At 35.2% G+C, this 15,189-nt stretch overlaps 1 protein-coding gene across 1 annotated transcript in view; it reads left to right on the plus strand.

Moving 5' to 3' along the window:
• Positions 1-13,784, plus strand: part of ZDBF2 (zinc finger DBF-type containing 2) — a 30,267-nt gene extending 16,483 nt beyond the window's left edge. The window contains exon 5 of the mRNA XM_033429231.2: positions 1,918-13,784. Within this exon, the coding sequence (XP_033285122.1) occupies positions 1,918-9,037 (7,120 nt within the window). The 3' untranslated portion in view covers positions 9,038-13,784. The remainder of the gene's footprint in view (positions 1-1,917) is intronic.
• The last annotated feature ends 1,405 nt before the right edge of the window (positions 13,785-15,189 follow it).

Genomic DNA, 15,189 nt, shown 5'->3' on the forward strand with positions numbered 1-15,189 from the left:
TCTAGAAATGTATCAATACAATCTCCCAAGACTAAACCAGGAAGAAATAGAAAATATGAACAGACCAAATACCAGTAATGAAATTGAATTAGTAATTTTTTTTTTTTTTTTTTTTTTGCGGTACGCGGGCCTCTCACTGTTGTGGCCTCTCCCGTTGTGGAGCACAGGGTCCAGACGCGCAGGCTCAGCGGCCATGGCTCACGGGCCCAGCTGCTCCACGGCATGCGGGATCCTCCTGGACCAGGGCACAAACCCGTGTCCCCTGCATCGGCAGGCGGACTCTCAACCACTGTGCCACCAGGGAAGCCCTGAATCAGTAATTTAAAAACTCTCAAGAGACAAAAGTCCAGGACCAGACAGTTTCACAGGTGAATTCTACCAGACATTTAGAGAAGAAAATTTTAATTCTTGATAGACATTTCCTGGAAGGCTATACCAATTTATATATAATTTATTGCATAAATTGTATATATATGTATATACACCGGTAGTATATGACAGTGCTCATTTCCTGTCACTTTTGCCAACATTGCGATTATCAACCTCTTTCTTTCTCCCTAAAATAATAGGCCAAAAAGTGTCTCTTAATTAACCTTTATTTATTTATGAGTAAAGTAGAATTTCTCTTGCTATATAGTTATTAGAAATATATTTATCCTATGGATTGTTTTTTAATATACTTTGCTTATTTTTCCATTGAATTGTTTGTATATTTTGGGTTTGTATGCAATATTTATGAATAATAGTTCTTTGTATTTTAAATGTTATTTGTATTTTAAATATCAGAATCTGTCATGTGTTTATCAACTCTGTTATCATGTGTTTATCAACTATATGTTATTTTTTACCATATAGAAAGAAACATTTTGACACAATCTAAGGAGAATTTTTCTTTATGGCTTCTTTCATGTCTTTTTCTTAATTCCATTTTTCTCTTCTTTTAAATATTTTTAATCTTCTTGGAATTTATTTTTATAAGTGGTATATAGCAGTACTTACTTTTTAAATATACTAATTATCTCCACTGATATAAAACATCACCTGTAACATAAAATTCCTGTATTTGTGTGTGTGTATCTACATCTACTTCTATATCTATATATTGGATTTTGAATACCATTTTCTTTCATTGAATGGTTTTAATCCCATGCCAGTACCACATTACTTATGTTTATAAGCTTTCTGAATTATATAGTTCATCTTTAAAAAATTTCATCTCTCTTTCCCCCCTTGTCTAGACATTGTTGGTTTTTCTATTATTTTAGACTTCTTGAAAGTCAGCTCTTGCTTTACTTTTGTTTCCTATTTATTGGTCTTTTTCTTAATTTATATCTTCAAGTTTCCTGAGGTAGGGGGATTTGGTTATTTTTCTGTCTTTTTGAATTAGATGCTCATTTAGTTAATTTCTGTTTACTAATTCCTATTTTAATGGGAAATTTAAAAGTGTGAAGTTTTCATTTTGATCACATCTCATAGATTTAATATATAGTTATTTATTTTGTTTGTAGATAGTTTAAAAAGTTTTCCTTTTTAGCATAAGAGTTATATAAAAGAGTGGTTTTTAACCTTTAATGGTTACATTTTTGGAGGCCTTTTTTTGTTGTAAAGTTAGTTTAAAATGAGTAGAAATACAGATTGTGATTTAGTTGTTAATTTTATTTATTTATTTAGTTGTTAATTTTAAACACACATGAATACAGATGAAAATTTTTTGGGATTTCCAACTTGTTTGATTTTATGATTCTGCCTTCCTTTCTTTTCTTAGCCAAATATTACAAAATTAATTTTAATTTGAGACTGTGTCCTCTAGGAATCTTGCCCAGGGTAGGAAGAAAATAACATTTATTATGCATTTAATAAAAATCTTAAACAGATGTTAGAGTATTTTTATGGATTTTTTTCCCCCTTGCTTTTTAGATCAATGCAAAATGAGAGACTTCATATGACTACTGTGTCACCTTCTGGAGTGGTTCCGAATGACGATTTTGTTCCTGAAATAATGACTGAGGATGCTACTGGAGTCAGACAAGAGATGTCTTCCAAGGCTTCTGAACCTGTTGAAGAGCTGTATTCTAAACCTAGTAAATCTCAGGAATATATACAGAGTGTTTCAATTCGGCCATCAGTTATTCAAAAACTGGAGAAAGGACAGCAGCAGCCCTTGGAGTTCATTCATAAAATTGGGAGCCATATGAAAGAATTTAACCCAGTTGGTATTGGTCATGCTACAAATAGTAGACAAAACGTAATATATTCATCAGTGGTTTCTAATGCTTCTGTTAGTTGTTTACCTGAAAGTTCTCATGAAAGACCAGTTACAACTAATGCTACTACTGGGTTACCACTAGGATCCCATTTGGATTCAGTTAACAAATGTGACCCAGACAAAGTTGACAAATACTTTAAACAGCTAGACAGGGGCTCTAAAAACCCTATGCTATCATCCCATCCAGAAACTTCTTCAATAACTTATCAGAAACCTAAAGAATCAAACAGGAAATCTTTATGTATAAATTCAGATAAATTGGTTATACAGGAAGATGTAAAATCTCAGGGTAAAACTTTGTCAACTGGCTCTAAAGTCCGTGAATTTGTGGGTGCTGAAGGCTTCTTAAAATTGGAATCTCTTTCCAGATTTACAGTAAACCCAACAGTCAACCTGAATAAAACTGACATGCCTTCTAATAAAGGAATCTTTGAAGATGGCATTCCAAAGCATCATGAGAAATTCTTTCCTAATATGGATCATACCCAAGAAGGAAAGCATTTGGTCTTTAACAAGTCAGCCTTCTTGGAACAGAAGATCTCAGTGAGTTCTGAAATGAAGTTTGCTGGTGGCTATCTTCAGTCAGCATCTGATCACCATGAAGAGGCTGTGCCAGACCTTTGGAAGGAGGAACAAATTGACCAAGAAGATAAGAACTGTGAATCAAGAGGTTCTGAAATGAGTTCTGATGGCAGTTCCTCTTCTTATTCACTGACGGACCAATCTAAAGTGACTGCCAAAGAAATAAACCTCTTAAAGGAAGTACATGCTGACTTGCAGTATAAGAACAATAAATCTTGTGTTTCTGAAATAAGCTCTGATTATGATGGCTCCCTTCAGTTGACTTCCAACCAAACTCAAGTAATTGTTAAAGATGTAAGTGTTCAGAAGGCAATGCATATTAGGCTGGTTGATGAAAGCTATGAATCTAGTGATTCTGAGATGAAGTTTGATTGTGATGCCTCACTTCAGTCAACTGATAACTACCCCCAACAGCCTGAAAAAGAAGTAAACCTTTCCAAGGGGGCACACGTTGGCTTGGTTGATATGAACTATGGATCTGGTAGCTCTGAAATAAGTGCTGATTCTGTTTTCTCACGTCAGTCAGTGGTTGACCAATTCCCAGTGGCTGTCACAGAAACAAAACTCTGGAAGAAGGTTCACATTAGCTTGGTTGATAAGAACTATGGATCGAGTTGTTCTGAAACAAGTTTCGATTGTGATGTTTCTCTTCAGTCAGTAGTTGACCATCCTCAACTGGCTGTCAGAGAAAGAAACCTGGAGGATAGGCTTGTCTATCTGAAAGATAAGAATCGTAAGCCTAGTAGTGCTAAAGCACATCTTGATTGTGATGTCTCTCTTCAGACCATGACTGATGAACCTCAGAGGGCTGTTGAAGAAATCTATCTTCTGAAAGAGAAGAATGACATTGTGGATATGAACTGTGGGTCTCATGGTCCTGAGATGAATTTTCATCTGATGAAAACAGATGCTAAGTTAGTGCCTGACCAATCCCAAGTGGCAGTTAAAGAAGTAAACGCTCAGGAAGTAGCTCTTGACCTGGAGAATAAGAGTGTTAAATCTAGCATTTCTGATCTAAGTTTTGATTCTCATGCTTCTCTTTATCGATCAGCTAATGATCAACCTCAGGGGGATTGTGGTGAAATAAATCTGAAAGCGTTAAATGTTGATATGGAAATTAAGAGCTATGGGTGCTCCAGTTCTGAGTTGAGTTTTGATTCCGATCCTCCTCTTATGTCAGTTACTGAGTATACTGAGCTGGATGTTGAAGAAATAAGAAAGAAGCACATTAACCTGGAAGATGAGAGCTTTGAGTCAATTAGCTCCAAAATAACTTTTGATTCTGATATTCCTCTTCACTCAGTAGTTGACCAATCTCAAGTAGCCATTTATGAGGAGGAGTCTATTGATCTGGGAAATAAGAGTAATGAATCTTGTGTTTCTGAAATAACTTTTGATTCTGATATACCTCTTCATTCAGGGATTTATCAACCTGAAGTAGCTGCTAAAGAAACATTCATTCAGAAAGAAGAGTATATACACTTAGGAGGGAAGGATGATGAACCCACCGATTCTGAAATAAGTTTGGATTCTTATATCCCTTTTCACTCAGTGGTTAACCATCCAGAAGAAGCTGTTAAAAAGCTAAATCCTCAAAAAGAAGAGTGGGCACCCTTAGAAAATAAGGAAAATGAACCTTGTGGTTCTGAATTAAGTTTTGATTATGATGTTTTTCGTTCAGTGACTGGATGTTCTGAAGATCCCATTAAAGAAAGAAACCTTCTGAAAGAGGAGATTATACACTTAGAAAGTAAGGGTAATGTACCTGTTGTTTCTGAAAGCAGTATGAAGTCTGATATTTCTTTTCATTTAGTGACTGATCATCCTGGCATAGCTATTAAAGAAGTAAACCAAAAAGAAGAATATGTAAATTTAGCAGATAAAGGTAATGAGTTAAGTGTTTTTGAAACAAATTTGGATTCCAATATCCCTCTTCAGTCAGTGATTCACAAACCTGAAGTGGTTGTTAAAGAACTATGGCTTCAAAAAGAAAAGCAAGCTAAGTTAAAAGGTAAAAGTGCTAAATTTAGTGGTTCTGAAATAAACTTAGATTCTGATTATTCAATGACTGAAACTCAAATAGCTGTTAAAGAAATAGATGTTCAGAAAGAAAAACGTGTTGTTCTAGAGAACAGGAGTGATAAATATAGTGGTTCTGAAATAACTTTGGACTCTGATGTCCCTCTTCAGTCAATGAATGAAAAACCTCAAATAACCATTTTAAAGGAGGACCATGTTGACCCAGAAGATGAAAGTACTGTACATAGAGGTTTTGAAAAAAATTTGGGTACTGATACCCCTCTTCATTCAGTCATTGACCAACCTCGACTAGCCCTTTTGAAGGAAAAACATGTGGATCTGGAAGATACAAACAATGAATCTAGTGATGGTAAAATAGCTTTTCATTCTGATGACCCTCTTCAGCCATTGACTGAACAATTTCAGGAAGTGGTTGAAAAAACAAACCTGTGGAAAGAAGAGGGTATGGGCCAGAAGAATAAGGTTGATGAACCTAATGCTTCTAAATTAATACATAATTCTGATGTTCCTCTTCTGTCTGTGTCTGATCAACCTGAAGTAGCTGTTAAACGAAGAAACCTCAAGAACGAAGGTCATGTGTACTTGGAAGATAAGAACAGCCAATGTAGTGGTTCTGAAATGAGTTTGAATTCTGATCTCTTGGTTCAGTCAGTAGTTGATCATGCTCAGATAACTATTTTGGAGCAGGAGCATACTGAGCTAGAGGATAAGCACAATCAATCTTGTGGCTCTGAAATAAGTTTTGATTCTGTTGACCCCCTTCAGCCAGTGGCCAACCAGCTTAGAGAAACTGTTAAAGAAGTAAGCCTTTGGAAGGATGAAGTTGACATGGAGGATAAGAGAGATGAATCTAAGTGTTTTGAAATTGTGTATGATTCTGATGTCCTTTTTCAGTCAGCGGCTGGCCAAACTAAAGTTGTTAAGGAGATCAACCTTTGGGAGGAGGATGTTGACTTGGAAGATAAGGTGGTCAAACCTAGTGATTCAAAAATAGATTTTGTTTCTGATGAACCTCTTCAGTCTGTGGCTAATGAAATTCAAGAGGCTATTCCAGAAATAAATCTTCTGAGGGAGGGACATGTTTGTCTGTGTACTAAGAGCTATGAACCCAATGATTCTGAAGTCATTTATGTTTCAAATGCCCATCTCCAATCAGTGGTTGAGCAACCACACATATTGGAAGAGCAACAAGCCAGTTTGGAAGATAAGAGCAATGATCCTTGTGGTCCTGAAATAAGTTTTGTTTCTGATGATCCCCTTCAGTTAGTGACTAGACCGCTTCAAAAAGCTGTTGAAGAAATAGGTCTTTGGGAGGAAGGCCATATTTACCTGGAAAATAAGAGATATAAACTAGGTGATTTTGAAGTAAGTTATGATTCTGATGTTGACTTCATAGCTGGGCATTCTCCTGTGTCTGTCAAAGAAATAAACTTGCAAGAGAAGGATCATGACCTTCATAAGAACTGTGAATTTAGTGTTTCTGAAATAAAATGTGATTCTGGTGTTCATCTTCAGTTAGAAGTTGACCAACCTCAAGTGGTTTGCAAAGAAGTAAACCTTCAGATGGAAAAGCATCTTGGCATGGAAGAAAGAGTCAGTGAACCTAGTGATTCTGAAATAGTGTGTGATTCTGATGTTCCTCTTCAAATAGTGATAAACGAACAAGTGTCAGACAAAGAAACAGATCTTCAGAAGATGCTATTTGTGGACCTGATGACCAGTGATAACGATTGTGAAATGATTTCAGATTCTGATGTCCATTTTCAGCCGGTGATTGACTCACCTCAGATGACTGTCAATGAAATCAGCTGTATAAATGAAGAAAGTTTTGTTCCAGAAGATGAGAACTGTGACTCTTGTGATTCTGAACTAGAATATCCTCAATCAGTGACAAACCATTCCAAAAAGGCCTTTAAAGTAGTAAACCAGAAGCAAGACTATATTATTCTGGAAGAGACAAGCTGTGAGCCTTATATTTCTGAACTAAATTTTCAAATTGATGCCTCTCATCAGTCCATGACTTCCCAGTCACAAGAGCCTGGGAAAAAAAAGGCCAAATATATTGACCCCAAAGATAAGAGCTGTCAACCTAATCGTCCTAAAAGAAATTTTGAACGGGAGGAGACTTCTCAGCCAGTGACTCAGCAACGCCAGAAGGCTAACAAAGGAGTCAACCTTTGGAAAGATGTCGAAAATATTGGCCTAAAAGATAAGAACTGTGAATCGAGTGTTTCTGCAGTGGATTGTAATGAGTCTCCTGAGTTGGTGATTCATCAAATGCCTGATAAAGAAAACCTTTTGAAGTTAAAACATACCAATCTAAAAAGTATGAGCTGTGAACCTTGTGGTTCTGGGAAGAATTTTCAATGTGATCCCTCTCTTCAGTCTGACAATGACCAGCCTCAAGAAGCTGTTAATAAAATAGACCTATTTGAGAAGACGTCTTTTGACCTGAAAGAAACAAACCATAATTCCCATTCAGGCTCTGTTCCCATGGTTGATTCTATACGGAACCTGGAAAAAGCAAAGGAAGTCACGGAAGATGATCCTGATGAACCAGTTCTTGAAGGCTTGCCTCATGTCCCTCCTTCATTTGTGGGGAAAACATGGTCTCAGATAATGAGAGAAGGTGACGTGAAAATTAATGCTGTCGTGAAGGAATTTAAGAAAGGTCGTTTCCACTGTTACTTTGATGATGACTGTGAGACCAGGAAAATTAAAAAAAAAAAATCGAATGAAGGAAAAAAGGTTACCTGGAGTGACCTCAATCAGGACACTACATCAATTCAAGTTCTTTCGGGTTGTGATGATAATGCAGGTGGTATTTCAGATATTGATGACTTTTCGGTGGCCTTAGATAAACCTAGCCATTATCCTTCAGCAAAGAAGCATTTTGAACAAACATGCCGAGTGGCTTCTCCATGCCAGGCTATAAAAGTCAGCCATGGAACTCAAACCAATCTTGGAAGTCACCCAGGGACAAAAAGAAGAATAACTGGACAAGAGAAAGACTCTCCAGTAAGGAAGCGTTTACTTTTACAGAATGACAGAAAAACAAGAAAGAAAGTAAAAATTGGAAAAGTTGAATTTCCTGAGTCCTGTATTACAGTTTTGAAGCCTTTGCAACCAAATGCCTTAATTTATGTTCTTTCTTCAAATATTAAGCTGAAGAAAGGTGAATCCAACGACTTCTCTAAAAGGAGGCACGGTAGTAGAAATAATTGGGATCTTAGCATACAGTACAAATTTAACCAGAGTTCCTTTAATTGTTATGACCCATTGAATAAACAGATTGTAATTGATCCTTCTTTGAACATAGAAGTACCGGGGCCTGACAGGAATAACTGTATGGAAATTCATTTTAGCCACCTAAATTCTAATGCAGGAGATGATGATACTTATGTACAAAGCTCTGCTTCGGCACCTTTTATGACAGTGTCAGTAGGACATGAATTAATGGCACATCAGGAGGCCAGTGAATCTGTGTTTCTGGAAAAATCCAAGATTTTGAATTCTAGTGAGGTTTCAAAAGAAAGTAATTTCCAGTCTACTCTTTTAAATCATGATGTTGCCAAAATTTCTCTGAAATCAATTAGAAATAAGTTTTTGGAAAGTAAAAGGAAAATTCAGAGAAGGAAGTTGACAACTAATAATAAGCCAGGTTTTCCCAAAGAAGACTGTAGACCAGTTATTCCCCAGCAAAAATCCAGAATTGCTTCAGAAAAACGGTCGATTTGGATTCAGACCAAACTAAGTGATATAATTAAAAAGTATATTCCAAAATACTCTGTGTTTTTGCGTCACAAATATCGGTCCAGGAGCACTTTTGTTAGGATGCATCTTAAGAAGAAAAACTCTGATGTCAGTAGGTTAAAGAAGGCAAAGAGACCAGCTAAAATTCTTTCAAATGCCTCGATTCCATCAGCTGGAGCTGAAGAGCAGTCAAGAGCTATAGCAAGCTCTTCTCCCAAGCAACCTGTGCGGGGCTCTTCTGTCGTTGCAGGAAGTAAGAAGAATGGTAATAAAAAACGCCCTAGAAGACAACAAAGAAAACCTTCTAGACCTGTTAGAACATATGCTTTGAGAAGTATGTATTCTGGTGTACCATATTCTGATAGAATGAGGACACGGCTCTCTAACAAATTGTGAGGTAATGAGGTAAACTAGAGGTGTTTCTATTAAGGGCTAGTTGAAGATTCAGTACTTCAATTGAAAATATATTTGGTACCTAGTGTACATAGCTTTCCTAACTTTGGTGAAAAAAATGCACCTTCAACTATTTTGCTATAGACTTATTTTTCAGAACTTTTATATTAATTTAAAGTTAGTGTTTAGGGTCCTTTTTTTTCAAATTAAAAAACTTCCTTTGTCCATTTGCTGTGGAAGAGCTTCATCTTAATTTATTTCACATAATTTAGCACAGTATATACAACTTTCTCCCTCAAATCGTGTCCCTCTTATTTATTTTTTATGATTGTGTCTCTCATGTCAGCAGGTTATATTATTGCAAAAATGGATGTGGCAAACATAAAATGCTTTTACTTTTTAAAAATTGGAACAAATGAATATGTAGTTATTTTCTGTGTGTTTTAGAGTGGCATTGTCAATATCATATTCTAACTAGATAATTAAAAAGAAGAAACTCTAATAGATTATCTCAGCTTTTGAGTGGGATTAACCTAAATAATCACGCACAAAATATAATTTATCTTTCTTTTAAAAGCATTCCAGAGAATGAGATTTCATAAACTTTAATCCAGTTTAAAAAACTGCCCGGTGATTTTACAAACATAACACAAACTCTTCCTCCTTCATTTAAACTGAATCTGCAGGTATCTAACTTTCCTCATTTGGACACATGCGTACATGCAATCTCTGCAGGTTTTTCTTTAGCATTATTAGACCTTAAGGGGAAAATGATCTTGCCAGTGTGATTATGCTTTTCTACCACCTTTTCTCCCCTCCACCTGAAGGGTTGGTGGTTTAATGTGAGAATCCAGTTATCTTATGGCCTTATCTCTTAAAAATATTTTAGATGTTTCCATATCCTTTTTAATAGCTTGAACTGAAATGACTGGTTTGGTAATTTGGGCAGATCATTAATTGTTGTTATTAACAAGTTATAATCTTAATAATTCAAAAGATCTAATAAAAACTGATAACTTAAGTGGTGGCCCATTTTGCAAGTGAAAAACTGTATTTGTGCATTGGTTTGGCTTTCCTTCAATTTGCTAACTGATTTTGGTAGTTCACATAAAAATGTCAAGATATGCAGTTTAGGTCTGAGGTACTCAGAAAGTCTTTAGATCCTTTATTCAGGGATACTGGTTGAGCTGGTACAGATAATTATCCTGTTAAGTCAAGGATCCTGGATCCTTTTCTATCACTGTTGTTAAAGAGAAACATGAATTTCAGCTACTACATTGTATAAACCATATTTTATTGAAACTAGATCAGTGTACCATGATTTCAGAGATAAAAATTTGTTATCTTAGAATTAAGTATAGTGTAACAGTTGGTTTCTAAATGTAGTTTTATTTCAGGGGCCATTATTGAACCTGTGGGTATGTTATGGTGTCACGTTGTAATTTCTGTACTTGTAAATTTAAAACAGTAATGATATTGAAAAAAATGGACAAATGTTTATATTTTTAGTTCCAAAGCAACTTCAACTTTGCCTCATCTACAAATATTTTAATTTCCTTTCTTAAAATATCTGTAAACCACTAGTTTAATCCTCCAATCTGAATTTAGAAAGAAAACTGTCCTACTGATTAGGAAGTAAACAAGCAGCTAATTCATAAAAATATTCTATTTGTGGGTATTGTTTTTTTTTTCCTTGTGAAGTAGACACATAATTCCCTTGAGTATTGTTGGTAGGCATTCTGCCATCTTTTAGTGTCAGTTTAAAAGCAAGAGATCATACGGAAAAAATGTACCATGTAATTATGATGTATCATATCTATTGTGATTACATCGTGCACAGAGAATAGTTCTTATAATTCAAGTGATAAAAACTTGAAGTTGAAAAAAAATACCACCTTTTTCACATTGGAAACTTCTAAGTACCATTTTTTTTTTAGAGGAAAAGGTTTATATCTGAATTATATTAAAGTATAAAATAGTCCTGATGATTTTTTTAAAACATTTTGGAAATGTTTACTAAGTTCCTATAATCATTATTATTTTAGACAGGCTTGAAAACTTGAAATTGTAAAAGTTATAATTGAAATTAAATAAATAGTGAATAACTTTCAGAATTTGGTAGGATACAAGAGTGCCCCTTTGTCAAAATTTGTTTTGGCTTAATTTGCGAATTAGGTAAAAATTAGATGTTTTTTGTGTATTCAGGTATGCATTAAATTCTTTTAATAGTAAAAAATCGAATTATAACTATAGTGAATATTTTATTAATCTTGTCCTTGTTCAGTATCTTGCATAGATGTTTACTATAATTGTTCCAAATTGTGCAGTATGTAGACAACGTTGTGTGAAGTGTGTTTTGGATTTGTGCATTTAACTTTTTTGTGTAACTAGGGCTCTGAGTGACAGGTTTTTTTGCTAAAGAGAAACTATATTTAAATATTCAAATAATTATATATTTCCATGTAAAACTAATGTGAAGAGTAATGTATTTTTTATAATGCAATTTAAAGAGTAAGTTTGTTTTCAAAGTTATCAAGATAAAATTGATCAAATAATTGAAATTTGCCTCTAGTTTCTCTTCATGTTAGGAACTTTATCTGGGAATACTTAAGGAATCATAGATTAATGAAAACAGAAGTTCATTTTATAAATGGTCCTAGAGATAATAAATAGGGGAATATAAATGTTGATGCTGGTGAGAAAATAGTTTAACCAAAGATATGCAGGTTATGTTCAATGAAGTAGTTATTTCAAAGGATTAAAATTAAACAACTGTTTCTTTGGTGGAGTGGTGGGTTAGCAACTTTTTACTTTGTATACCTGTATTGGAAGAGTCAGTGAACAGGACTGAGTTCAGGAGGCAGTATCTATATCATTATTTGACACCTACTGGAAGAGAGAACTTTGGTGCCTCCAATACCATAGCGTATGTTTTAAAGAACGAGAAAACATGGAAGAGTGTATCTGTGTCAGTGAGGTCAGTGCCTTTGGCCTCAGCAGTATTGACTTCTAGAGTTTTTGGTCCAGGATTATATTGTTAAGATGAACAACAGACTTCTCTTTATATAAAAAAGTTAATAGAGTAAAAATGTAAGATGGAAGCTCATTTTCAATAAAGGACTTTTATGTATAGAAAAAAATGTGGAAATATGTGAAAAATCATGTAATTAGGAAATTACACATCAAAATGTCAACGTAAGAAGATTACAGGCTGAGGAAGAGTCTCAACATTTCCTTATACTTCATTGAGACCGTAAATAGTAGGGAAGTAACAGTATATTTAATGTTTCCTTTGTTCTTCTTATACTTGATTGTACAATACATATTTAAAAATTTCTCCCAAAGTATTTTAAATTATTTACCTTGGCTAAGGAGTTGTCTAGGATGAACTATAGTTTGTTGCTGAATCTTTGAAGTATGAACTTTTACTTTTCTCTATGTTTATAATTTATTACATGCATGTTGCTTTTTTCATGCATTTTATTTTCTGGATTTTTAAACTGGACATGTATGTGTACATGTTGAGCCTTCACTAAGTACCAGGCATTGTTCTAGACTTTTAACCTGTATTATCTCATTTGATTTTCAAAGAGCCCTTTTGAGTTAGGTACTATAGTTGTGACTAAATAGCGGATGAGAAAATTAAGGCATAGAGCCTCAATTTTGGGATTACAAATGAATGTTGACTGTAATCAAATGGGGATTACAGATAATCCCCATTCCCATCCCCAGTCCCAGGCTGCCCCTAATCTACTGTCTGTCTTTATAGTTTAGCTTTTTCTGGACATTTCATATAAATGGCATCATACAATATGTTGTCTTTTGTGTCTGACTTTTTTCATTTCCCAAAATGTTTTAGAGGGTCATTCATGTAGCATGTATCAGTATTTTCTTCTTTTTTAAATTGCTGAATAATACTTATAATTAGTTTTTAATGAAGCTGGTGACAGAACACTGGTCTTCTGATGACAAATATGATAAAAACTGTTAGGTTTGAGGCTAGATGTTCCTTTATGCCTCTCACACCTGTTATCCTCGATCACTACCCCAAATCCACGACCACCTGCATATCTGCCTTTGTGAGTGCTCTTATTGCATACTTGAATGCTTTATGCTTCCTCTGTCTTTGACTCTTATTTCCTTTACTGACCATCTTGGCATTCTTTTCATTGTGCTTTGTGAATTTTCATTTTCAGTGTCAACACATTACTCTGTGTTCCCAATCCTTTCATTATGAATTGCTTGCAAGTGACCAAACTGAGATTCATATTCAAGTTGCCCTTTATTCTAACCTACATGAGCAGTAAAGCCAGGAATTGTTGATGATGTACAGGTCATAGTGAAAGTTCTGGTTTAAAATTACTGTACTACATAACCACAGTGTACATCATCAAAATCAGGAAATCAATATTGATACAATACAACCCTCTACTCCACAGGCCTTGTTTGGATTTTACAGATTGTTCCAAAATATTCTCTATAGGTCCAGGATTAAATTCAGGGTCACATACTGTCGTGATTCTAGTTTCCTTCAGTATGGAGCCGTTCCTCAGCCTTTATTTTTTATAACTTGACATTTTGAAGTGTACAAACAAGTTTCTTTGTGGAATGTCCCTCATTTTGAGTTTGTGTGATGTTTCTTCATAATGCTTTTCTTTGTGGGGGCAGGGCAGAAATTCTGTGGACTTCTCAGTGTATCATAACAGAAGCCATGTGATGTCAATTTGAATAAATGTGGTGATTGAAGATATCCAGTTTTTGTTCATGCTTTAGACTAAAAGCTTTTAATAATCTGAAATGGGGGCTCTTATAGAGGGTAAGATGAGTTATCAACAAATAGTTACATTTTTTCACAACCGAGCTTTGAGGCAATTGTAACTGTGAATATTTTATCTGTTATGTTTATCATCTACCCGATCATAGATAAGAGAGTTACTTATTCATACGTTTAACAAATATTACTTAGACCCCTACTATGTGCCTTGCCCTATGCTGGGTGCCAAGGATCCAAACATCAATCAAACAGGTCTCTAGTTGCTAACTTTCATTACTGATATGAGTGAAAGACAATTTCAATAGTGGTAAGTCTGGAATTACAACATAATTCTTAGGCTTTCAAAAGATCATTAAAAAACCTGTATAGATAACACAAGATACTGCTGTTTGGCATTGAAAAATTCCTCAACTTTCTACGTTGAGGCCCATTGCAAGGCATTTCTCATGATTACCTGGAAAGATTGCTTTCCTGTGTTTGCATTATTATGAACAGTCTGTCCTGTGTTGGTTTGACGCACCAGGATGAAGTGTTATATAGACTCAGTTACCCATCTTAATCACAGCACAAAAATGACTTCCTAAGGAAAAGTTGATATCTTCATCAGATGCTTATTTTAAAAAAATTTTTAAAAAGTTAATTGAAGTATAGGTGGTTTATAATATTATGTTAATATACAGCATAGTGATTTAGTATTTTTGCAGATTACATTCCATTATAGGTCATACAAGATAATGGGTATAATTCCCTGTGTTATATAGTACATCCCTGTGGCCTATCTTTTTTTTTTTTGTGTGTGTGGTACGCAGGCCTCTCACTGTTGTGTGGCCTCTCCCGTTGCGGAGCACAGGCTCCGGATGCGCAGGCTCAGCGGCCATGGCTCACGGGCCTAGCTGCTCTGCGGCATGCGGGATCTTCCCGGACCGGGGCACGAACCCGCATCCCCTGCATCAGCAGGCGGACTCTCAACCACTGCGCCGCCAGGGAAGCCCCTATCTATTTTATATATAGCAGTTTGTATTTGTTAATCCTATACCTCTAATTTATCCCTCCCCCCTTCCCTCTCCCCTTTGGTAACCACAAGCTTGTTTTTTATATCTGTGAGTCTGTTTCTCTTTGGATACATATATCTGTATTATTTTTTAGATTCCACATGTGTGATATCATACAGTATTTGTCTTTCTCTGTCTGACTTATTTCACTAAACATAATGTTCTCTAGGTTCATCTGTGTTGCTGCAAATGACAGTATTTCATTCTTTTTAATGGTTGAGTAATATTCCATTGTATATATATACCACTTAAAAAATTCTTTTTTTGGCTGCATTGGGTCTTTATTGCTGCGCATGGTCTTTCTTTAGTTGTGGTGAGTGGGGGCTACT

Source organism: Orcinus orca, chromosome 7 (assembly GCF_937001465.1).
Source record: "Orcinus orca chromosome 7, mOrcOrc1.1, whole genome shotgun sequence".
Taxonomy (NCBI): Eukaryota; Metazoa; Chordata; class Mammalia; order Artiodactyla; family Delphinidae; genus Orcinus; species Orcinus orca.